General features: G+C 42.8%; 1 protein-coding gene across 3 annotated transcripts in view; it reads left to right on the top strand.

Moving 5' to 3' along the window:
• ACSBG2 (acyl-CoA synthetase bubblegum family member 2) overlaps positions 1 to 25,690 on the top strand; it is a 76,713-nt gene extending 51,023 nt beyond the window's left edge. For all 3 annotated transcript variants that reach the window (XM_040327241.1, XM_040327227.1, XM_040327235.1), the window contains exons 3-15: positions 1,767 to 1,846; positions 2,954 to 3,204; positions 3,303 to 3,391; positions 6,747 to 6,867; positions 7,194 to 7,274; positions 9,876 to 10,025; positions 10,127 to 10,303; positions 10,412 to 10,593; positions 13,245 to 13,478; positions 15,070 to 15,287; positions 18,225 to 18,364; positions 19,778 to 20,024; positions 23,941 to 25,690. In XM_040327241.1, coding sequence (XP_040183175.1) covers positions 1,767 to 1,846; positions 2,954 to 3,204; positions 3,303 to 3,391; positions 6,747 to 6,867; positions 7,194 to 7,274; positions 9,876 to 10,025; positions 10,127 to 10,303; positions 10,412 to 10,593; positions 13,245 to 13,478; positions 15,070 to 15,287; positions 18,225 to 18,364; positions 19,778 to 20,024; positions 23,941 to 24,053 — 2,083 coding nt within the window. In that variant the 3' untranslated portion in view covers positions 24,054 to 25,690. The remainder of the gene's footprint in view (positions 1 to 1,766; positions 1,847 to 2,953; positions 3,205 to 3,302; positions 3,392 to 6,746; positions 6,868 to 7,193; positions 7,275 to 9,875; positions 10,026 to 10,126; positions 10,304 to 10,411; positions 10,594 to 13,244; positions 13,479 to 15,069; positions 15,288 to 18,224; positions 18,365 to 19,777; positions 20,025 to 23,940) is intronic.
• The last annotated feature ends 611 nt before the right edge of the window (positions 25,691 to 26,301 follow it).

Genomic DNA, 26,301 nt, shown 5'->3' with positions numbered 1-26,301 from the left:
TCACCGCTGAAGTGCATTTGTCTGCAGCGGCGGTTTTCTTTCTCTAACATATCCGCAGCAGTGACATTGCGTACTGCACAGACCTGACGGGAGGAATTATTTGATAGAACATGGGCTGACGCACCTATCTCAACTTGGAAAACATCTTCAGTGGTGTGGCAAATGTAACAATTGCAACCTAGAATATTGCTATCCACAAAACCTTTTCTTGTGCTATTTGGCAAAATGTAGGATATTTTATAAACTGCAGGAGAGCTGGGGCCTAGACCGCTGTACTTCTATGGATTACAGTTTGTTCTGCACTCCTGTCGTCTTAGCCGGCAACGGGTCCACTCATCAGCCTGGACTGGCAATTGGCTCAATCTTTTGGCAAGCTGCTGAGAGCCTGAACCAGCCGCTACCATCCCCTCCTCAGCACAGTGCACCAGTGAGTGCTGGAGGGGCAGAGAGCCAGTGACTGACAGTCACCAGCTCTCTGCTTAGTTCTCTCAACCCTGAGTCTGTGTGCATGAACACATGGGATAACATACTGGAGAGTTTATTGATTGTAGAAAAAATTGTCTGAAGCCAAAAACGTCCAGTGTCCAGTGTGCAGTGGAAGCCACCAATGTGTTTTTATTATGCAATCAGCTTGGGCCTGTTGTAAGAGGTCTGTCCACAGGAATTGGGTGTCCCTGCAAACCGGGCAATGTATAGTAACCATTGCAGTGGTAGGCTCCAACTGGAATTAATCCTGACCCCTGAACTCTGAGCGTTAGTTATTCCTGACCTCAAACTCTGCAGGCTTTATATTACTAAAGGCTATGGGCCAGATTTTCAAAAGAATTACGCCGGTGTATCTACAGATACACCGGCGTAATTCGAAAATCCCGCCGGCGTATCATTGTTTTGTATTCTCAAAACAAGATACGCCAGAATTAGGCTAGGATCAGACTGGTGTAAGTCGCTTACACCGTCGGATCCTAAATGCAATACTACGCTGGCCGCTAGGTGTCTTTTATGTAGATTTCAGCGTTGCATATGCAAATGAGCCGAATACGCCGATTCCCGAACGTTTTTGCGCCGCTTCGCCGTAGTTTACGCCGTTGTACTATATGAGGGGTAACCTTACGTCGGTCCGCCGTATGCCATGTTAAGTATGGCCGTCGGGACAGCGTCGGGTTTTTACGTTGTTTACGAAACTCGTCGCGAATAGGGCTGTGCGTTAATTACCTTCACGTCGCAACCAATGTATTTGCGGCGTACTACGGAGCATGCGCAGTGGCCTACGTTTGAGGCCGGCGCATGTGCAGTTCGTTCGGCACGGGGGCGCGCTTAATTTAAATACAAGCCGCCCCTTTGATTTACGCCGGGCCATTTAGACTACGCCACCGCAAATTACGGAGCAAGTGCTTGGAGAATACGGCACTTGCTCCAGTAAGTTGCGGCGGCGTAGTGTTAATGGCATACGCTACGCCCCGCTCGTAGATACGCTGATCTACGAGAATCTGTCCCTCTGTGCGTAGTCTGTTTGCCTTTAGTAAATCCACCCCTGTGTTTTACTCTAGCTATAACAGCATAGGTTCAAGTTTATTTAACATTAAGCCCTATCTACTCTATTTCCACATCAATTCTGTTCTTGTAGTACCCAAGGTAATTTGGGTGCGGCTACAATTGAGGGTATATTTGTCCACTTTGGACGTGGACATGAAAAGTTTGTTTTAATCGTTTTTGTAAAATTTTTGGAATATTGTGTCGCTCAATTTAATTTGTCTGGATTTGTTTAGATCTATAGAAGAAAACCGTGAGGAACAGCTGCAAAGCCAACATAAATCTAATGATGCAAGTCCTGAAGCAGTATCTGTGGGTATGTGTCCTATTTATTTTTTGGTAATTTTTGTCAGAAAAAAAATCGGGTTAAAAACTAGCTAATTTTTAAACTGACAAATGCACCGCAACTGCATGCCCCCCCAACCATAAGCCTAAACCAAGCCTAGGGCATATCACTACAGGGCTGTGTTTAGCTGCAGAGAGATGCACAGGTGTTCCGTGCATCCCCATGCAGGCAGTGCCATTGATATCAATTGGGACACCGCAGCTGCATTGGAATGCACAGGTGGTTCATGCAGGCAGTCCCATTCTTGTCAATTGGGATGCAACAGCTGCAAGGACACAGCCACTACTCCCAACTTGACATCCATGTGGGTGTATGTCCCAGAACTCACTGTCTGCATTTGGGTCCATGCACCTACACCCACATGGATGTCAGATCTGTCCTTGCAGCTGCTGTGTCCCATTTGACATGAATAGGACTGCCTGCACAGGGATGCACAGAATGAAATCAAGTGAAATGGTGATTTGAATAACATTTGTGCAAAAATTGTCTTTCACAAATTCTGAATGTTGTAAGGGAGAAGAGAACCTTCAGAATTTTAGAAAAATTAGAATATTACAATTTTTGCGTACATTCGATTTGAACAATTTTGCAAAGAGGGGCAATGTAAAAATTACAACTATTAACTTCATACAGGTTAAGCTTTTATATTTGGTTGGATTTTTGTAGAATTGGCCCCCGCGTCATTGGATTTTGATTGATAGCAGCGCAGTCATTGGCTCCCGCTGCTGTCAATCTATCTAATCGAGAGCCGGGACTATGTGCAGAGAGGGACGGTGCGTACCCGCCAAGGAGATGAAGGGGCTCAGGTAAGTAAAATTGGGGGGGCCGGTGACTGCCAGGTGTTTTTTTCACCTTAAAGAATAGGATGCATTAAGGTGAAAAAAACATGAGGGTTTACAACCCCTTTAACTTTGTTTTTGAAGAAAGACTTGCGAAAAAGTCAGTATCCAATTAAAGTTGTTGAATTTGGCATTAAACGGATGTAAATACGGCAAGGAAGGAAGGAAATTGGACCTATTGAGTGCATATTTACAATATATGAAATGAGCAGCATAGATAAAATTTTTTGCTTTCTAGATCAGCCAAATGCCTCTACAGCTGACTTAAAATTCTGGACTACGCAGAGGGATGGTTGTGTGGAGCTGCGGACAGAAGAGTCTGGTGTAGCCAGTCTCCCTACAGTCACCATTCACCAGTTATTTGAAGATTCTGTTCAGAAATATGGTGATCATGTTGCTCTGGCAACAAAACATGGAGACCAGTGGAATAAATTAACTTACAAGCAATACTATGAACAGTGCAGGATAGCAGCCAAAGGATTTCTTAAGGTATGCTGCTATACTAGCTGTAAAACGCATCTGTTTTAATTTGTAACATTTTCTTACTTTTTTTTTTTTTTTTTTTATTCCTTTTAAAATATTTGAAGTTGGGCCTTCAAAGATACCATGGAGTTGGAATCCTGGGATTTAACTCTGCAGAGTGGTTCATTTCTGACATAGGAGCTATACTTGCTGGGTAAGTTTTGATCTTTTCTTCCTATGGAAATGGCACTGCCTTGCACTTGATGGAATTCATACTCCTAATTTATGTATTTGATGCTGCAGCTTTCTGGACTAGCTGCAATGCTTGTGGAAAGGGATCGGGGTTAGTCCTCATTATATTCTGGTACCTTCAATGAGTTGTTGCCTAACTTTATATTGTGCAAATGCTAGTGTATGTAAACCCCTTAAAAGGGAAGTCTGTTTTTTTTTTTTTTTCCCCTAGTCATACTTACATCGGTGGATGGAGCATTAGACTGATGCTGCAGCTGTCCCCCGGCGTCTCGGCACTGCCAACAAACACCACCAATGGCTCAGTTCTCACTCCTCCCCAAGCATAGCGATGCTGACTGTCAGTCAGCATAGCTCCTGCTCTACTTCTCAGCGCTCATTGGATCACTGAGCAGTGGAGGGGAGTGGCCAGCTCAGCAGCTTGCTAAGACAGCCATCAATCAGGGAAGCTGGCGGATCAAGACTTGGAAGTTGGGATGATGCGCTGCCTCTACTTTAGACCTCTCTCCGCTGAAAAGGGTCACAGGATTGCAAAACTAATTGTACTCCTGTGACCCATGGGCGAAGCCCAGCCTAAAAAGCTCAGGCTGGACTTCTCGAAGTAAACTTCTATTTTGTCTCCCTTTTTGGTTTGCTTAATGTACAATTTGAAGCATTTTATTTAAGTGCATAAAAGTGTAGATTTTGTTAGAAGTGTAGAGCTTTCCTGTGTCCTCTACATACCACAGCTCAAAGACTCCTGCCAGTTGTTATCTTGGACTATAGAATGATCAGTATTTATATTTTGGAGATTAAAGGGAAGCTGTGGTTGAGTTTTTTGGCAAGACACTGGGGAGCTGACAACCTCTGTCAACAATTCTGTTGCCTGCACACAACTGTATTTAAGAACCCCCTCCCCCCTTCACTTCCCTCAACATGTGTCCCAGGCTTAAGCCCCATACACACTGGTTTAATATCAGGCAGTTTCTATTGAACCAGCCGACTTGGGCCTGTGTACGGCAGTCTGTCGAAGGGGCAGGGCCAGAAAAGGTCTGCCGATCTGCACCCCCCATCAGAACACAATAGCTCAGCAGGGAGAGTGCTGTACTAACATAGAATTGTTGGTACAGGTTCTTGTGTGTGTGTGTGTGGGGGGGGCGGTTTCCTCCTCAGCCCGCTGGGTTGAACAAACAAACCTTAGTGTACTAGGCTTTACCCTTCTCTCCTGGGTGCCCTAGGACTTCATGGCAGGTGTCAATGCAGAGCAGCAGGAGATCATCAAACCTCCATCCAATGCTGATTTGTGCTTGATCAACTTCAGCAGTGCAGATATGACATTTAATAAGACCCCTGATGTCTCCTTAAAAACGTGTCACATGCACTCTTATCCTATAGAGCATGGGTGCTCAACCTGTGGCTCTCCAGCTGTTGCAAAACTACAATTCCCATAATGCCTCAGCCTTTGGGAGACATGCTTGTACCTGTCAGCGGCTTGCAATGCCTCATGGGAATTGTAGTTCCGCAACAGCTGGAGAGCCACAGGTTGAGCACCCATGCTATAGAGTGCTTTTTAGCCTCCTTGTGATGGTATAAAATTGTGTCCAAAAAAGTTTTCAAATTAAGTCCTGCTAGATCACTTCACGCTGGCCCCTTTTGCAGGTATAGCTATGTAAAACTTTAAAAGTGTCAATCCTCTGAAAAATTCAATAATACTCTCACCCTGCTCTGCACTTGCTCAGTTGCTCCCAATTTTAGGCACTGCTGAGTTTGTAGAAGTCTATCTGCTGACAGACTTAAAGTGGAGTTCCAACCAAAAGTGTAACTTTCACTTTTTCTGTCTCCCCCTCCAGTACCACATTTGGTACCTTTTTGGGGGAGAGGGGAGAACTGGTACCTGTTTGACTGGTACCCTTTCCCCACTTCCAGAGATGGCACCGATGCAATGTCCCTTGGTTCGGCCTCCCTCCGCCGCTGGGCCAATTAAAACACAGCGCGCTTCACACATGCGCAGTAGGGAACTGTTTTCTCTTACCAGAAATGGCGGCAGCAGCCAATCTGAAAATCGGCTGGGGTGCCGACATCGCAGGAAACCTGGACAGGCAAGTGTCCATATATTAAGTTGGCAGCTACAGTATTTGTAGCTACTGATTTTTTTTTTTTTTTTTTTTTGTAAGTGGGAAGAACCTCTTTGACTTCTGTTTGCAACTGCCAAGGTGCTGCACATGTGATCAGTTATGACACCAGCCATGTGATGGCTTGACAGTTTGATTAAGGACACAAGCATGTGACAAATGGCAATCCTGGCATTCCAGGAATGTAACTGTTTTTGAAAATCGATAGGTTTAGTTCCACTTTATGATTTAGTGCTGTACAGGGGCTCTGATTCAGCAAAATGGCAGCAGGAAGAAACTGGTGTAATGCCGGAGGCAATTTACAGTGCATTAATTTTCATGGCATAATAATGTATTTATTTTTTATCAAGTTGTTATAGGTAACGTTCCACTTTAAACTGCCCGCCAAATTATTTAACCCCCCTCCTCCATTAACAAACAAATGCAACTTCATGAAAGTGATCACACTGTTAAATTGGAACTATTTGCAATTTTTTATTTATTTTTTCACACCCATTTTGCAGAGATTTCCCTTCGCTTCTTGTCTAATAGCCAAACAGGAAGTAAGGGAATCCCTTAGGCCCCCCAGGTCACCAGAACTAGTGTCTACATTTAAAACTTTCCCTAAATTTGGCCTTTTCCTAAACTTTTAATGATGACTCTAAACAGAACAAATAGAGCAAGAATCTCCCTAGCAGGGACACAGACAGCAATAAAAACCTAAGTTGTTCTAAACCCCCCTCCACTCCCCAAAAAAGTCTTTACAGGTTAATTTAGAGTTAAAAGTATAACTAAAGATTTTTAAAACCTTGTCTATGGATACCAATTTTGGGTACCCTAGCTTTTCACTGTTTCACAAACATGCGTAGTTTCAAGACTTGACATTTTTTTTTTATATCCGTTTTTAATTGATGCAACCTGCTTGCTGTATCAGATTGGGATATTTCTCATATTGTAATGTAACATTACTGCAGTACAGAGATATTGGCCCTTGGTTCTGGCTTTCAAAAGCTGTAGCCTTTCGTTGTTGGGAATGCCTTGTTGAAAATGTAGTGCAGTTTATGGGGATGGAGGAAGGCTTAGTATAAATGGATATGAAGGAATACACCATCGTAAAAATCCTTTTATCCAGTAAAGTAGCTTATTTTTCTGAAAGAAAATCTGTAAATACTGTATGTGGCTGAGGTGGTGGTTTTCCTATCACCTACATAATCTTTCTTTTTTCATCAGAGGGTTTGCTGTGGGTATCTACACAACAAATTCTGCAGAGGCTTGTCATTATGTGGCAGAGAACTGTGAGGCCAACATTCTGGTGGTGGAAAATCATAAACAACTGCAAAAAATTCTTCAAGTAAGTAACCACCAGTAGGTGCAATATGCTTGGCTGCACGTTAAAATTTAGTTTTAATGGTCATTTTTAAATATTTGTGTGCTTTACATTTAGATAACTCGGACAGCTTCCACAGCTGGTAAGAGTAATTTTTAGTCTGCACTGAAATACAGCATAGCATAGTTTCTGTAGGATTGCCATTCCTCTTAGACCCAATCAACCTATCTAACATTGTATTACTAAACTAATGTTAAAACCTGGTAGTTCAAATTCGTATGCAATTGAATCTTTTTCTAATTTCTCCTAAGGAAATAATATAATTAAAAAATTTTATGTTTTTGTTTCAGATTCAGGATCAGCTTCCCCATTTAAAGGCAATTGTGCAATACAAGGATGAACTAAAAGAGAAGAGGCCCAACCTATACACGGTTTGTAATTTTGTATTACTGGTAGTATTTAGCCCTGTATATATGTAAGAGCAGTGATTTTGTAAGTGGAAGCTCTTTCTAGAGCTTTTGTCACTGGCAGGTCCTGCTCTTCCGCTGATGGTGCTACTTTGTCAGATCATATCTAACTGCTCAAACCCCCTTAAAGTGGAGTTTCAACTTTAAGTACTCCTCGCCCCCTTACATGCCACATTTGGCAAGTGACGGGTCCCAGGAGATTACCTGTCCATTCATAGAGCGCAGCGCGACTCGCGCAAGCACAGTGAGTGCCCGGCCATGAAGCCGAAAGCTGTCACGGCCGGGTGCCCACACTATGAATGAAGGAGCGATTTCAGAGACATCTGTGTAGGTTCCTGCACAGAGGTCTATTGAAATTGCCTCTGAAGTTGTCAAAAGAAGTGCAGGAAATACTTTTGGGAATCCGTGCGGCGCAGGCAATAGGCTGCGATTTGACATGTCAAAACGACCTGATGTGAACGTTGACTTAAAGCCTGCTTGTGTTCTCCTATAAGCCTTCCAAGGTCCTGTCGCTTAAGCCTTTACATGTTAGAATTACATTATTGGCACCTGTAGGGCACTGTGGGGTTGATTTACTAACACTGGAGAGTGCAAAATCTGGTGCATCTGTGCATGGTAGCCAATCAACTTCTAACTTTACCTTGTTCAGTTAAGACAAAAAAAAACAACTGGAAGCGGATTTGGTTTCTATGCAGAGCTGCACCAGATTTTTCACACTCCAGTTTTCAGAGAGCACTCTAGTGTCACAGCCTGGGTCAAGGAGATTGGGGGGCGGCAAGAAAGATGAAATGGCTGAACGTGAGGGAGTAAAGCAAGAGAAGTGGGATTGTGTTTGGGTGTTTGTCTCCACGTGTCGGTGAGGGCAAATTCTGCGAGAAACTTCCAGAATCTGGTGGTACTAGGTAAAGAGGCTGGAGGGGCAGCTGGGCTCAGCCTGTCTAGACTTGGGGTAATGACCATGTTGAAATCTCCTGCCCAGATGGCCGGCACTGAGGGATGTTGGGCCATTAAAGCTACCCCTAGCTGCAGCATAGCACATTTAAATGGGGGGGAGGGGTGTAAAAAGCCAGGAGAAGGACCTCCAAGCTCCCAACGGTGGCATGCAAAAACAGTGACCGGCCCTGGGGGTCTGACTGCAATGTGTGGAGCTGAAATTGCACAGTCTTGGCCATTGAGAATCGCAACCCCGCAGGAGTTGGTGTGCGGGGCTTGGTATAGCCATCCCACCCAGGGCTTTTTGAGAAACATCTGCTTCTGGCCTGCCAGGTGAGTCTCGACAAGAATTGAGATGTCTGCCTGCTTAGATTTAAGGTGGGAGAGGACCACTACACGCCTGGCCCTCTCGCCGAGACCCTGGACATTCCAGGTTACAATTTTGAGGGAGGCCATACTGGGCGGGGGGGGGGGGGGGCTATTGTGTGCAGCCGGACCCCCAGGGGGCAGCATAAGAGTTCCTGGTAAAATAAACATGCATACTGAGTACCCAGGGGCTAGAGGAGCCAGCCGGGGTGTGCCGAGCCAGCACTGTGAAACTCTTGTGAGCACGGATCAAACACGCTGGTGGGAGGCATAGCATACCCAGTCAGAAAAACTATATACATATCAACAGCTGGAGAGAGCGCACAATAGTGCAGGGGGGTATCCAGTCTTGGGGGATCTGGGTACAGGTGAGCTGCCCGAGGTACATAGATCAAGCATGATGTTGGGGAGGGGGGGGGGCATGCAGTATGGGTGCAGGAGGAACTGGACAAGCACGGAACCTCAGTGGAGAATGGGGGGGGGGGGGGTTAAAGACAGTAGGACAAAGGTGTGTATGACCAACTCACGGTTACAGGAGAGGTGAGGGGGAAGTAGGCCAGACAGTGAGAGCTGTCCTCCAGCTCTAGGCGGTCAATGGTGACGATGCACGGAGGATGAGGATCTAGGCATGGCCTGGGCCACTCCGCGCTGCAGTGCTCCAGCCAGGAGAGAAAAGCCTGCGGGTCTTCGAAGAACTGTGCTTTGCCGTCGCTCACCACACGGAGCTATGCTGGGAAGAGCATTGCGTACGGTAGATGGTGTACACGGAGCTGCCGCTTCGCCTCAGTGAAACGCGCTCTTTTCTTCTGGACTTCGGCCGAGAAGTCGGGGAACACTGCCACAGTCACGTTGCCAATGGGGATATTGCCTCTTTCCCGGGTGAGCCGGAGGAGGCGTCTTGATCACGGTAATTTAGGAACTTGGCAATGAAAATATTTTGGCTGGGCTCCAGCAGGTGGTGGTTTCACGGCAAGGCGGTGGGCGCGCTCCACTACAAATGTTGAGGAGAATGCAGGGAATATAAACCCCCAGGATCGGGTAAAAGGATCTATCTCAAGCGGAGCTCTCACACTAGACGTCCTACTCCATGCAGCTCCAGACCACGACCCCGCACTCTCCAGTTTTAGTAAATCAATTCATGTATGTCTAAACTGTCTGCAGTAAAAATCCACCCTGCTTTTAAAGGTCTCCATGTGACTTGTTTCTCTGTTTTTTAACATTATTAATAGTTAATAATGCATGTCAACTAATCTATGCTTTCTATAGTGGGCTGAATTCATGCAGCTTGGAAAAGATGTCCCAGATGCTGAACTGGACAAGATTATCTTGTCACAGAAGCCAAATCAATGCTGTACCTTGATCTACACCTCTGGAACCACTGGACAGCCAAAGGGGGTTATGCTAAGCCATGATAATGTAAGTTGCTATCAGGAGATGTTTACAAAGTTGAAGCTACTGAGCACAAGTAAAAGATGTGTTAGGCTTAGCATCTGACTAATCAACGCTGCTTTTTTCAGATAACCTGGACCGCAACAGCAGCTGGAAAGACTATACATCTCAGGGAAGCCACTGACCAACAAGAAACAGTTGTTAGCTATTTGCCACTTAGCCATATTGCCGCACAGATGATTGACATCTGGCTCACTATGAAGCATGGTGGAGCCACGTATTTTGCACAGCCAGATGCTTTAAAGGTGACTGTTCTGTGGGTTTTTATTTTTTCATAAACCTTTTATACCAAAAGGAATTTTGTATCTGGAGAACTTGGTTTTCTTACATCTTTTATCTCCTCCCCTTGCCAGGGGTCACTAGCAAACACTTTGAGAGAAGTAAGACCAACAGCCTTCATGGGTGTTCCTCGGGTATGGGAAAAAATGCAAGAGAAAATGAAGGCTGTTGGGGCCAAGTCTTCAACGATCAAGCGCAAGGTAGCCACTTGGGCAAAAGGTGTGGGCCTAGAAACCAACCTAAAGAGAATGAGTGGGTAAGCAATTGCTTTTTTTTCCTCTAATGGTCCGTTTTTTAACCTGCTTATGTATGATTTGTGATGGGTGAGGGGGCCTTACCAGTGTAAGTGGGCCATGTAGATTTTATAATTTGCCTCCTTTTTGAGATTCTGGTCATTTGAATGCAGCAGGTGAAGTAAAACGCAGGTAGCTAATATTTTATTTTAAGATCAGCAATTGCAGTCCTTGTATTTCTATCAGGATGCTTTCTTTCTTTTTTCTTTTTTTTTCTGAAATCCTATGGTAGTGGTGGGGACTATCACTTTACCTGTAAATATCCATCTAAAAAAAGGAACTTTAGACAGGGGTGCCCTCTATCCCCATTATTGTATGCCTTGGCGGTGGAGCCCCTGGCTTCCTCCCTCAGGACACACCCGGGCATTCGAGGTCTCAGTCGGGGGGATTTGGTGGAAACGATCAGTCTGTATGCAGACGATATGCTTTTATATCTAGCTGATGCTGGCCACTCCCTGTGGAATGCTCTTGCGGTTATTGAAAACTTTGGTCGTTATTCTGGTCTGAGGATCAACTGGGATAAGTCCCAGATCCTTCCCATTGATGTGGGTGCACCCTCTGAACTTCAGGCCTCTTTCCCCCCCCCCTCCTTAGGGTTAGCTCCCTTAAATCTCTTGGGATCCAGATCACTAGATCTCCTGAGGATTTCGTTAGCCTTAACATAGAACCACTGATAATGTTCCTAAAATCCAAATCACAAATATGGGCCAATATGGGTGTGATGGGCCGAGTGAACTTAATTAAAATGGTTCTCTTCCCCAAATTTTTGTACATTTTGTGGCATTTCCCCCGTGTACCTCCCTGTTAGAATTTTCAAGGCCATTGAGGCGATCCTCAATTCATTTGTGTGGGGCTCATCCCGTCATAAATTGTCCTGGCAGGCGTTGAAAAACCCCACTGAGTTGGGCAGTTGCAGCATTGCCCGAATTCAACCTTTACTATTTGGCGGCGCAACTCTCCCATTTTTTCTACTTGGACAAACCCGACAGAGACCGCTATCTCGCGCTGATGTGCTCCCGGGCTCACCCACCCTTTTCAGGTCCTCTTTAGGGACTTGGGGGGTGCATGGGCAATGGGAAGTCGTAAAGGCCTGATTTACCACCACTACAGGATCTGGGAGGTGGTAGGTCGCAAATTGAAGGCGTCGACTACTCCTTCTCATACCCCCCTATGGGACAATCCAGGCTTGTGCGAGTTGCTCACCATCCCAGATCGGGTTCTCTGGCTTGATCGGGGGGGGGTGAGGTATTTGTCTGATGTTTACCCCAGCACTATTTTAAAGTCGTTTAACAGCTTAAAGATGAATTCAACCTCTCCAATTCCATGCACTTTCGCTACCTCCAGCTCCGTCATGCCCTCCATACCCCCCCAGTGTTGGACAACTTGATGTTTTTCACACCATAGCAGGGCAGGACTCCCGAAAATTAATTTCAATATTATATAACACTCTTCTTTGTTTTCCCGCTGCTATTTTGGCCTATAAACTTAGGGATCGCTGGTCCAGGGATGTGGGGGGGCTGGAGGATGACGAATGGGAGGATGCTTTGGATACTACCAAGAAGGTCTCACCCAAATTTTCGGACCGTCTCACGCACTTCTATATATATTTTACACAGATCATACCTAACCCCCCATCCGTTTGGCCAAATATAAACCCGAGCACAACCCTTTATGTCCTAGATGCGATAGTCCCTCCAGTACCTTTTTTCACCTTCTGTGGTCATGCCCGGTAATACAAGGTTACTGGTCACACATAGTGAAATTCATTCATGACGAAATGAGATCTCCCCTGACATTGTGCCCTAAGCAATGTTTACTGGGGGTGTTCCCAGACTCGGACAAATACCATCAAATTTTCCTCCAGGAGTCGCTTTTCACAGCAAGATTGCTTATAGCGCGAAAATGGCTTTGGGCCCTACCCCCATCTCTCCAGGAGTGGATAGCCGCAGTTAATTCTGTGTTACCATATAAAAAAGAAATCTATGCCCATAGGGGCTGCCCAGCCAAATATGACAAGGTGTGGGGTGAATGGGTGAGGAATGCTGCCACGTGTAATGCTCTGCCTGACTGAGCTTGTTGACAGTCCGATTGCATATTCTAGGTGTGTGGCTGGCCGGCCCTCTGGTCTCCTGCATTCCTGTGACTATCTGATTTGATTAATGGTATTGTAATGTTATCTGTACTGTACCTACTATATTCACTGTATGCACTGGCTCCTGTATTATACCTGCTTCACCTGCACAAGATGTACTGTTGCTTATTCTGTATGTCATTTCTCCTGTTAACTAATAACACCACGTTATTTGTAAAAAAAAAAAAGGAACTTTGCACAAGTCTTTTGCATGATGGGTAGATGGACATTTTGTGCTTGTTTTTGGTGAACACATGCCTGTTTTCAGCAAGCCTCCTTACAACCAGACCACACACAGGTAGCAATGTGTCCCCTCACAATGGAGCTCTGCTGTTAATGTCTGTCTCTATTAAAAGAAAAAAAAATTGTATTGTTTCCAAAATAAAAGTGTGAAAGGATGAATATCGCTTCTGAAGAACAAAATTGTTTCATGTAGCAGGAAAAGTGTTATTTCTTCAATTGGTCCACCATTTGTCACCGTAGTGCTTCTCCACAACCAATGAAGTATCATGTGGCGAAAAAATTGGTCTTTAAGAAAGTGCGCAAAGCTCTAGGACTGGATCGCTGTTCAAAATGTTACACAGGAGCGGCCCCCATCACTAAAGACACCTTGGAGTTCTTCCTCAGTCTCAATATTCCAGTATATGAACTGTATGGAATGAGTGAGAGCTCGGGTCCCCATACCATCTCCCTGCCTGATGCCTTCAGAATCATGAGGTATGACATAAAATCTGTTTACACATTTTAGGCTTTTTAAACAGTGCCTGCTTTAAAATGTCTATCTGCATGTGAATGTGTTTGAAAAATGTTTTTGTATCTGTGCATGTAAAAATGTAACCTGGGAAGGACCGCCCTAAACCAACTTTGCCTTTCACACTGGGAAGACCACTGAATTCCAAGACTTATCCTTCTCCCAAATCTAGAATTGATATTAAGAGACAATACTCAAGATACCTTTGCAGATCAATAAATCTCTGAAGTGGGGTCAGATCTGTGATTTTGTGACATTGGATAAACTAGTTAATCCACGTGGTCCTCAGATAATGTAATATCTTGATGGACAACTTCCACTTTGCATGTTCATTCAGTAATATAAATTACCACAATCCCTGCCATTTCTGATGGGATTTACTAAACCACCTTTAAAAAGTCTGTTGGTCTCTACTCTTGTAGTTGCAATAATGAATTTCTTGACTTCCCAGTTAGTAGGTGAGACCAAGAGTCTGTTCTGCTTCTTGGTATTGTCCACTCAATGATTGATAGATCATGAATTCATTGGTATCTGAGAAGGTACTGGACACTATAAAAAAAGAATCACTTTTGCAATATACTGTATATGTAGACGAGATCAACATGTATGTGTGCATGGTGTAATTGTATATTTCCAAATTTGCCTATTACATGCACAGGCTGCGCTAACAGATTTGCAGCTGAGCACAATGAAAGTCTCAGTGGGCTGACCTGCTGAGTGTTTGACTTATTGGGGGTCATTTACTTAAGACAAACCCACTTTGCACTACAAGTGCAAAGTGCGCTTGAAATTGCACTGAAAGTACAATTGGAAGTGCAGTCGCTGTAGATCCGAGGGGGACATGCAAGGAAAATAAAAAATAAAAACGTAATTTTAGCTTGTACATGATTGGATAATAAAATCAGCAGAGCTTCCCCTCATAATAGATCTACCCCTCAGATTTACAGCGACTGCACTTCCAAGTGAACTTTCAGTGTAATTTCAAGTGCAAAGTGAATTTGCCTTTTGTAAATAACCCCCATTGTGTTGGTATACTTTCTCCAATTTCTCTTCAGTGACATGGTGTGCTTGCACTAGCTAATCTCTCCAGACATGTACTTTTACATAACGTCTGCTTTTATGAAGGTGCTGTTAATCCATGTCTTTACATGGAAGCTTACGTAGCTACTGCCAGCTTCCCCTATTTTTAATTTTATTTTTTTCATTTGGTGCTTAATTTTATTTAAGTATACCCTTCATAAAAGCTGTTCACCTAAACTCAAGAAGCTTTTCCATATTTTAGATGCCATTTAAGGTGTACTGTACATTTTTTAAAGTCTTGCCATTCGTTTTTGATAACCAATCCTGTTACAAACGTATACATTTAATGTAAGCAGAAGTAATCTCTGGTACATGTGGTGTACACATTCAACTGATTTGCGCACCAGATTTGTCTACTTTAAAAAAAATAAAAAAATAAAATTCTTCGAAACGCTTGGAATTTCAGAAAGGAGTTGCTAACCTGTTGCCACACTGATACTCTTATTTCAGTACTGATCTATTTATTTTGTCTTTTAGCTGTGGGAAAGTAATATCTGGTTGTAAAACAAAAATCTACAAACCAGATAGTGATGGCAGTGGAGAGATCCTTTTCTGGGGACGCCATGTCTTTATGGGATATCTTAATATGGAAGATAAGACAAAAGAATCCTTGAACGAGGAGGGCTGGCTACATTCAGGAGATCTTGGGAAGCATGATGAGAAAGGATTCCTGTTTATCACTGGAAGGATTAAAGGTGACTTTGGCTTTTGTGAGGAGCTCAGACAAGAAGCTAATTTAAAAATTGGGAATTATGAATGCCTGTTTTCTGGCTATGCGACGGTTAAATCAGACTTTTCAATAGATGAAATTGCATGTGCTTCTATTATAGATGGCATTTACTCTAGTAATATATGGACATACAGGGTTAACCACTTCAGCCCCAGAAGGATTTACCCCTTTAATGACCAGGCCATTTTTTTGCCACAAGAGTGGGCAACTGATTTTGATGGCTACCTGCTCCTCGACCTCTGAGCAGTGGTACACCTCCTCCCCTGCAGCCTTCTGGGACACATCACAGGTTGCAGAAGACTGTGGAACCAATTAGAAAGTGCAGTGTGACCTATGCAGGTGGAAGCCAGCTGTGAAGCTGCCAGGCCTCCCTTAGTTAAGATGCTGGTGCCTGCACCTAAAGCCAATTGCAGAATCGGCTCGGGTGAGGACATTGCTGAATCCAGGAGCAGGCAAGAGTCCAGCTGCTACAGTATTTGAAGGGAGACTGGAGCACTGCTTTAAGTAAGGCCATAGGATGAGTAGGATGAGTGGTGATGAGCTAAATAAGTAATCCATTTATCCCAGTTATATTACTATTATCGACCTGCATGGGAGCTAGTAAATTAAAGGTTTTTGTTTGTTCAAGACATAAGTTGATAGACTATTCTACTTTATCCTAGGATTTGTGGTTATAGCAGGCAAGTTTTTGTTGCAATAAAATGTGGTGTAAGGTGGGACTTTGTTTTCAACAATAAGCGGTTGCTTTCCTCCCACTGTAAAATGTGACATTTACATGAAGATTAGGTACTTCTCCTAAGCCCAACCTGTCTGGCTTTGCCACACTAAAGTCATTCTCTGAGGACATGGTAGTGATGCTGCAAATTTAAAGCTGAACTCCAGCTTTTGATGCACTGTTTGGGCAAGCTTGACCCAAACAAATTGTCACTAACGTGAGGCTACATACAGCATTGTTTTGGGTTTGAACCGAGACCGCCCTGTTTTGCACCAAGAACATGGTTTATCTGATGCGCACTCAGAGCAATGAATACAATTATTCCTCTGATTGGCAGGACGCTGATCAGATACTGTTTTCCGGATATGAGACAAAGTCTTGGCTTAAACCTGAAACAGTGCGGTATGCTGTATATAGCCACAGCTACATACAGTTTATACAGCACATCCAGTGGCCTCACATGTTTAGTGACTTTGGCCCAAACAAACTAGTAAAGTGTCTCAAATGCTAGTCTATAGCTTTAACCACTTCAGCCCTGGAAGATTTTACCCCCCTTTCCTGACCAGAGCACTTTTTACAATTTGGCACTGCGTTGCTTTAACCACTTAAGACCCGGACCAATATGCAGGACCTTGCCCCTTTTTGCGATTTGGCACTGCGTCGCTTTAACTGACAATTGCGCAGTCGTGCGAAATGGCTCCCAAACAAAATTGGCGTCCTTTTTTTCCCCCACAAATAGCTTTCTTTTGGTGGTATTTGATCACCTCTGCGGTTTTTATTTTTTGCGCTATAAACAAAAATAGAGCGACAATTTTGAAAAAAATTCAATATTTTTTTGCTATAATAAATATCCCCAAAAAAGATATAAAAAAAACGTTTTTTTCCTCAGTTTAGGCCGATACGTATTCTTCTACCTATTTTTGGTTAAAAAAATCGCAATAAGCGTTTTATCGATTGGTTTGCGCAAAATTTATAGCATTTACAAAATAGGGGATAGTTTTATGGCATTTTTTATTAATAATTTTTTTTTACTACTAATGGCGGCGATCAGTGTTTTTTTTTTCGTAACTGCGACATGGTGGACTCATTGGGCACTTTTTTGGGACCATTGTCATTTTCACAGCGAAAAGTTCTATAAAAATGCACTGATTACTGTGAAAATGACAATGGTAGTGAAGGGGTTAAGTGTGACCTCATGTGTGTTTCTAACTATAGGGGGGCGGGGCTGGACGTGGGACGTCAGTGATCGTCGTTCCCTATATCAGGGAACAGACGATCACTGACTGCCACACAGAAGAACAGGGAAGGTGTGTTTACACACACCTCTCTCCATTCTTCAGCTCCTGTAACCCGATCACGGGACACCCGCGGCGATCGTGTCACGGAGCTTCGGACCAGGTCGTGAGTTAAGTTACAGTGGTTAACTTGCAATTGCAAGGTCATGCATAGCTGTACCCCCAAACTCCCCTCCACAAATATAGCTTCCTTTTGGTGGTATTTGATTGCCTCTTTTTTTTTTGGGGGGGGCGGGGGCGCTATAAACAAAAAAGCGTCAATTTTGAAAAAATATTTAGTTTTTGCTAGAATATCCCAAAATTTTTTTGTTTTTTTTGTTTTTAATTCTTCATAAGTTTAGGCCAATATGTATATTCTACATATTTTTGGTAAAAAAAATCTCTAAGCGTATATTAATTGGTATGCGCAAAAGTTATAGCGTCTACAAACTTTGGGAAAGATTTATGCTTTTTTTTTTTTTTTTCCCAATGCTATAAAAATGCAGATTAACTGTGTAAATGTCACTGGCAGGGAAGGGGGTTAACTGTTCCTTAATTGGTGTTTCTAACTGTATGGGGATAGGACTGACGGGGGAGACATATCGCTGTTCCTACTTGGTAGGAACAAACAATATGTCTCCTCTCCCCTGACAGAACAGGGATTTGTGTGTTTGCACACACAAATCCCCATGCTGGCTCTCGTGCCCGCGATTGCGCCCTCCTGCCGAGCAGCGGGCCCGCGTCGCCTCGCCCCCTAGCGGCTCTTAAAAGGTACAACATACGCATATGGGGTTTCGCCCAGCATCTGCCAACTCAGCAAGTGGTTAATCGGTTATGGAAACTTTTCTTGATGTCTATTTTTGAGTGCCCTGATACAACAACATGTTCATTGATGTTGATGATCTGTTCACAGAGCTGATAATTACTGCAGGTGGAGAAAATATCCCTCCTGTCCCCATTGAAGATGCAATAAAGGAACAGATACCAATAATAAGTAATGCCATGGTTATTGGGGACAAAAAAAAATTCCTGACAATGCTGCTTACACTAAAGGTAAGGGTCCTATAAATAAAGTGAAACTGTCTTTTTGTCACTTTTTATTGTAACCTTTTAAAGCTTAGCTTTGTTTTATAACTTGCATGTAATATATTATACGTGAATAATATATGCAACCTTGAAACTGTAAACGGAGAACCTATGTTCATAAATGGGCTGTCTCTGATAACCTTAATTTTGGCAATCGTGAGTCGTCATAGGTTTCATATAAAAACAATCTATTCCAATACTTAGAATATGCAGGTATTGGAGGTGCCTTTTTATGTACATGCAGAAACCGTAAAAGCCTCTTTGATGCCAAATACCAGGCTGTTCTGATGCTGGCTGCTTTAAATTTCCCATTGGCCAGTGAAGCATCCCAGCATAATGGTGATATGCCACTAGGAATGTATGGAGATGAAAGGTTGTGACAAGCTTCAACTCCAGTGTTTCTTGAGAGCAAGAAGGGTTATATCCATTAGTGATTCCATTCTGGTATTGCTTACTATATATATTTTCAATGTTGCAGGGTTATAAAACCTATACAAATTTTGTTCTGCTTTCGGCCTGTATATACTGCACAAGAGAGCTGTCCTGTAGCAATAAATCTGCTATGAGGCGGACGGCAAGTGGTTTAATTTTGTACCGATCATACATTCCCTTTTTGGGCACTTGCTTTCTGTTGGTATTTAATCACCACTGGGTTTTAATTTTCTAACAGCGAATGAGGAAAGTACTGCCGACAAGTCTGTATACATTGTGATCAGCTGCGATTGGCTATAGCTATCAGAGTGCACCGAATGCGTGCCTCGGGAGCACCGTCAGGGAGGGTATTCATGAACAGCCGCACTTAGTGCGGTTAAATTAAACATCCTGCACCTTGGCAGTTATGTAGGATGGTCAACGCTGTATCTGTTAGTCTGGTGGCGTTGACTATCTCGGCCCTTTTTGTTGCTAAATTTCTGTAAGCCCTGGTTCACACTGGGTACGATTTGGAACGATTTGAGATGCGATTTGACATGTCAAATCGCATCTCAAATCGGCGGCAATTGTCGGCAATGGCACTGTCCTAATCAGTGCGACGCCCGCATCTGCGATTTCAAAAAGTAGTTCCTGTACTACTTTTTGCGATTTCGGGCCGCGATTTACATTAAATCGCATTTTACCGCGATTTTGAATTCGCAGCAGTGTGAACCTAGGCTAAAGAAAAGAGGTGAAGGTTTGGGACGTATTATGATGCAACACCATGGGGCTTGTGTGGTTGACAGCCTCCGCAAGCAGAAAGTGAGTGCTTATAGTTTAAAAAATAAAATACATAATGGGCATTAGGGAGCCAAATATTTCAACATGGGTTTTGAAAAGTAAATGTGCAATGACTGAATTGAACTTTGATGTCACATGGTTTGTTTGGTTTATTACGTTTTTTTACAGTGCAATATGAACCAAGACTCTGGAGAGCCAGAAGATGAGCTGACTACAGAGGCAATGGAGTTCTGCCAGAAAATCGGAAGCAAATCTGCGAAGGTGTCTGACATTGTTGGGCATAAAGACAAGTTGGTCTATGCTGCAATTCAAGAAGGTGTTAATGCTGTAAATGAGAGTTCCAATTCAAATGCACAGAAGGTTCAGAAGTGGCTCATTCTGGACAAGGACTTTTCTATTGCAGGAGGAGAGCTTGGTAAGGGAGAATGCATTTTGAAAAATATTAAGACTAAAATATCTGGTATGGAAAAGGTGGTTGCTGCTGTATGTCCCCACAAAAACCAATGGTAAAAGTGTACAGAAACGTATGGCGGCTGCCATAGCTACCGTATTTATCAGCGTATAACACGCACCCTAACTTTTAAGAGGGAAGTTTCAGGGAAAAAACTTTCCACAGCCCCCTGCATATAACACGCAGGCACAGTTTACCCTCTATTTTCAGGGTAAAAAAGTGAGTGTTATACGCCAATAAATACAGTAACCTTCCTTTCTGTAAATACTAGATGCTTGCCTGGCTAAAATGCTGATCAAATGTCTTCAGTAATTTGAGTTGATGACCTGAAACAAATGCGCTCTCTCTTTAGGTCCCGTTCACATAGGATTAGATCTAGACTGAACGTCCATCTAAACTAATGATGTCTGTTTACATCTGTTCTATTTATGTACAGTAGGTGTCCGCGATATTTTGTCAATCTCGCTCCCTTTCTCGGCGAGATTGACCACCTACAAGCCCCATCGCGGGAGCCAGCTTGCCGCGATGTGGAAAATGCCGTCATAGAAGCGACGGGGATCCGATGGGGTCCCCCCCCCCCCAATCTATACCAGACCCGTATCCAAAGCACGCCGCCCGGCCGGTCAGGAAAGGAGTGGGGATAAGCGAGCGCCCCCTCCTGAGCCGTACCAGGTCGCATGCCCTCAACATGGGGGGTTGGGTGCCCCCCCTACCCCAGAGCACCCTGTCCCCATGTTAAGGACAGGGCCTCTTCCCGACAACCCTTGGCCGTTGGTTGTCGGGGTCTGCAGGGCGGGGGGCTTATCGGAATCTGGGAGCCCCCTTTAATAAGGGGGCCCCAGATACCGGCCCCTCACCCTAGGTGAATGAATATGGGGTACATCGTACCCCTACCCATTCACCTGGAGGCAAAGTGTAAAAGAAAATAAACACATGACACATGGTTTAAAAATAATTTATTAGTCTGCTCCGGGGGTCTTCTTCCATCATCTCCGCTGTCGTCTCGGCGCTCTCCGGTGCCTTCTTCTTCAGGGCTGGCCGCCGCTTTCTTTTGTTTTAGCTCAATTACTAGCGGCGGCGCAAGCCCGCTCTTCTTTGCCGTCTTCTGCCTTCTCCCGATGTTGATGCAACGCTTCTTCCTGCTGTAATGCCGGGTGCGCGGCTCGCACAGATTTATATAGGCCTCTTATGATGTCACAGTCCCATCATGCTCCGGGACCTACCCACGTGGGTAGGTCCCGGAGCATGATGGGACTGTGACATCATAAGAGGTCTATATAAATCGTTGGGAGCCGCGCACCCGGCATTACAGCGGGAAGAAGCGTTGCGTCAACATCGGAAGAAGGCAGAAGACCGCAAAGAAGAGCAGGCTTGCGCCGCCGCTAGTAATTGAGCTAAAACCACCCAGTTCGACGCGCTGCCCATTCATTTCAAGCAGTGTATACACCGCTCCAAAGATGCCGCTTGCAGGAGTTTTTTTTTTAACGTCCTGCCAGGGAATCTCCTCGGGGCTTTTACACTGAGACTGCAGGGGAGCCGTTTTTCAGGCGCTATTTTTTAGCCCATTTTTACCTTACAGCTTTCAGAATTTGAAAGACTCTCTAAACCATGCATTTTCTGAAAGCATATGACCTCTAGAATAAAAGGTGCTACTGTTTGTTTATTTTTTTAACATCCCACGGTATTTGTGCAAATGCTTATCAAAACAATATATTCACAAGCAATACAGTAAAACTATTATTGGCACATAATGGCACAGCTAATTTTACAAAAATTCCTGCCAAATCCTATTAAATTTAAAAGCTTAACCTGTATGTAGTTAACAAATATTTGTAAATTTTTAAATTGCGCCTTTTTGTAAAATAATAAAAATCGAACGTACCCAAAAATTTCTCTAAAAATCTGGAGGTTTTAATTTTATACTTACAGCTTTTAGAGTTTTTTAAAAGACCCCCCAACCATATATTTTCTTAAAGTGTATGACCACCTGGAATAAAAAGGTGCTACCTTTTTATTTTTTTTGTGTTGTTTTTTCGGCCCCACGGTATTTGCGTAAATATTTGTCAAACCAATATATTCTCAAAAAATACACAAACCATTATTAGCAGATAAAAACGCAACAAATTAAAAAAAAAAATCCTGCTAAATGTCAACTAAATACAAAGGCTTAACCTGTATGGAGTTAATACATAACAAATATTTGTAATTTTTACATTGCACCTTTTTGCAAAATGGTTAAAATCGAACATATGCAAAAATGAAAATTTCAAAATCTAAAGGTTATAATATTTTCCCTTGCAGTATTCAGAATTTGTGAACCATATAGTTTTTGAAAGCCTAAGACCAGTAGAATAAAAAGATGCTACTGATTTTTAAAGCCCCACGATATTTACACAAATGTTTACCAAAGCAATATTTTCGCTAAAAATATACTAAAATCATTGGATACAAACACAGGAAATTTTACAAAATTCCTACTAAATATGAAAGCTTTTACAAATATTTAATTGCGCCTTTTTGAGAAATGGTGAAAATCGTACGTATGCAAAAGTTGTAGAAAATTTGGAGGTTTTTCTTTTTTTTGCTTTCAGAATTTGTAAGAACTCCTCAAACAATACGCTTTCTGAAGGCACTTTGCCAGTAGAATAAGGTGGTGATGATGATGATGATGATTATGATTATTATTTCTTATTAATAATAATAATTAGAATAATATTAAAATCTTCTTTTTTTTTTTAGCAAGTGCTCTGATTGGTGAGATATTAAAGGTCTAAACATACCCCCCTATCTCTTGAGACAGAGAAAGGGACTGAAGAGTCCATTTTCTCTGCAGCACTTTACTTGAATGAATGGAATCTGCTTAGAGATTCCATCCATAAACTGACAGTCTAATACATAGTAACACTTGCTGTTACTGTTGGCTGTCAGTGGACATTTAAGAGCGATCATAGTGATCGCTTGCTGTACCCACTGTGCTACAGAGGGCACAGCAGACTCTGCCGAACAATTTTTTATGGTCCTTTAAGTGACATGAGCTTATAGGAAAGGGAGAAAGGAGGTTCGTAGGGTCTTGGCCATTTGCAGGCACTTTTGTAGGGCTGTACGGACCTGGCAATGGAAGGGTTAAAAAGTAAAGGATTTTTTTTTTCAATTTTATACTTGCCTAGGTAGATGCAGCATGGCTCTGATGCTGCATCTGTCCCCTGGTGCCTCTACACTGAGAGCCGAGCGATTGAACACCACCGATCACTCGGTTGTCAGAGCTCCGTGAGCAGAGAGCTGCAGACTGTCAGGCACAGCTCTCTGCTCTTCTCCCTCCTCGCTCATTGGAGCGATGAGCTGTGGCAGGGGCAGAGAGACTGAGCCGTGTGTCAGTCCAGGCACCTGGCGGATCCAGACTACGTAGTCGTGACGTCGACAACGTCATTGGTGACATCAGCAGAGAGCGTGTCACAGGAGTGCAAAACAAACTGCACTCCTGTTATCTAGAGAAGTACAGCCAAGCAAGCTTTGGCTATACTTCAAGTATTGAAGCTAAAGATGGCCAAGCTTTTGGAAGGTCGGCCTGGGCTCTCGGTACACGTTAACTTTTACCTGTTGATCAATTCATCTTAGCTAGTGCTTGTTCAGAAGTTTTACAAAGCTGGCATGTGTATCTAAATAAAATAAAACATAGCTATGGTAAGATTTGTAGCTCATAAAAGAGTGCTTCTAATTTTATACAGATCACATTGATCATTTAGTTGCATATAGATTTTAGGTTCTTGATAAATGCATTTACAACTTTTTTGAAAGCAATTTAATATACAGATGAGAACGGATGCATTTTTAAATTTGGTTTAAAGCTGTATTTCTTTGTTTATTTTCTTCCCTACACAAGGTCCTACAATGAAACTGAAGAGGCCAGTAGTGTCTAAAATGTACAAAGAGCAAATTGATGGCTTTTACCTGGATGCTGTAACCCCTTCTGACCACTCCATTCCAACCAAGTAGAAAAGTTTACAGTCATAGTCTTGTAAAGGGCAGTGGAAGGCTCTTGGCAGAAGCGCATGAAGAAAACATGGTGTAAATATTTTCTGTAATTTAAATATAGGTAATGGGTCCACACCTTTCCATCCAGTATCATCTCGCCTTGTCTGTGTGTGTGTGTTCTGGCTATTTTGTCTTATCAGTGGGAGTGCACATTATATATTGGTGGAAGGGCAGAATTGGTTCTATTTTATAAGTGCCTCCTGACTTAAGAGGTTAAAAAGCTCACTGGGTCTGAAATGCCTTTTTGCTTGAGCAGGTTGCTGTTTACTGGCTGTCTGCATTGTATTTCTCAGTCTAATTGCATTTGGCGTGCGTGTAAATAACATGCGTATGAAGGGAAGATGAGCCAAATTTTGAACTGGGTGCAATCAGACTAGCTTTGGATTCTGATCCCATGCACCAAAAAAGATGTAAAGTGTAAATGTGAATAAGGAATATGAATGTTTTGATAACCTAATGTATAAAACTATAAGTAATTAATTTATTTTGTAAACTTTTGTTTTGTAATTTTTTTTTTTTTTTTGGAGAAGCAGAGTGACTGTTTACGTAAGCTGTTCATGCCCTCTTTCTACTGGCGTTTGACTTCAGTCAATGCAAACTGTGCTGTAGAAGTGCTAATTTGTGAATCCGAAGTGGTTTTGGATCTTATATGAGCAGGTTCGTTAATCCCCCAAATGTTAATCCTTGTGTCTTTTCCCACATGTTTTTTTGACGGGATACAATACCCATCATGCTGGGCAATAAAAAAATAAATACATTTAAGTCCAATTGGGCATTTCTGACTGTCCAAGGGTGCTCTTTTGGAGATGACAATGTAACAATTCCTCATCTTTGGAAGCCTGTACCCACAACCAGGTGTAGTCCTTGTACAGTCCATTGAATCCTGTTCCCCCTGTTTGCAGAGCTTAATATACAGTAAAGATACCCTGGCAGAGATGAAAAGGTTTTGTACAAGACCTTGGACCAGCTAGTCAATTTGTACTGTGCATCATGTGCCCAGACAGCTCAAAGGGAAAAGATAAATGTACTTGTGACTGATCATTTCAAAGACAGGGCAGGTTTTCTGCACCACAGCAAAATTTGTCATCTTGCTGTGCAAATGCCTTAATGGCTTTGATACGTTTTGTAACCAGCATTAGGAAGACTTTCATAATAATCACTGTTTTGACCGTTCCCCAATTGAAAAATGTTTGCCAGTTTTTGAAGTACATGCTCTGTTTCCATTAAATCTGCTGCAGTTTTCAGAGTACCATAATTGATGTAATCTTGTGCGCAACAAAAAAAAAATCTGTACCACAAATCTGTTAGCATTGTTCTGTTTTTAAAATATGTCAAATTTTAAGAGTTTGGATTAATAGACTGCTCTGCACTACCAAAATAAGAGGTGTAGCAGACTATTTTCATGTCTAAGCATAAAGCTGCAATTTTCTGTTTAGCGGGTCATATCATTCCAATAGGATCTTAATTTATTGTTAATGCACTAGTTGACACGTGTTTCTATAACCAATGTAGAACAGAGTGTAAATGCTGATCTTTGTTTCTTGTACCTCCCTGCTGAATAAATATCCAATAAACTGATTTTTTTTTTTTTGTCATAACCCCTTGTGAGTTTTTTTTTTCTTGCAGTCCAACACTGATGCAGGTGCCCCTGATTTTATTATGGCTGGGGTTTTGGCCTGCTTTACTTGAACACAAACCTTTTACAAGGTGGAAAATATATATATATATATAAAAAAAGCCTTGAATATGCCAGTCAGTACTGTTCAATCACTTGTTTAGAAGTGGATCTCTGGATAAAATGCCATGGTCAGGTAGACACAGATTGTAGCCACAACTGCCAGAAGAATTATTTGGGATACAAAGAAAAACCCACAGGTAACCTCAGGAGAAATGCAGGCTGCTCTGCAAAAAAAAAGATGTGGTTTTAAGGAGCACAATTTGACAGTACTTGAAACAAAAATGGGCTGCATGGTCAAGTTGACAAAAAGGAGCCTTTACTATGCCAATGCCATAAAAGCCTGGTGAGGCATGTGAAGGTGTTGAACATATTATAACCAGGCTTTTTTTGTGTAATTGGCACAGTTGAGTCTTTTCTGGCAACTCGAATATGCAGATAATTTTTGTTCAAGTATTGTGCGCTTTGGAACAACCACTGTCTTTTGTCCAGAGCAGCCTTCATTTATCCTGAGGTTATGTATCCCTTGTGAAA

The sequence above is a fragment of the Rana temporaria genome, chromosome 1 (genome assembly GCF_905171775.1).
Source record: "Rana temporaria chromosome 1, aRanTem1.1, whole genome shotgun sequence".
Taxonomy (NCBI): Eukaryota; Metazoa; Chordata; class Amphibia; order Anura; family Ranidae; genus Rana; species Rana temporaria.
This window is presented reverse-complemented; position numbering and strand designations above follow the sequence as displayed.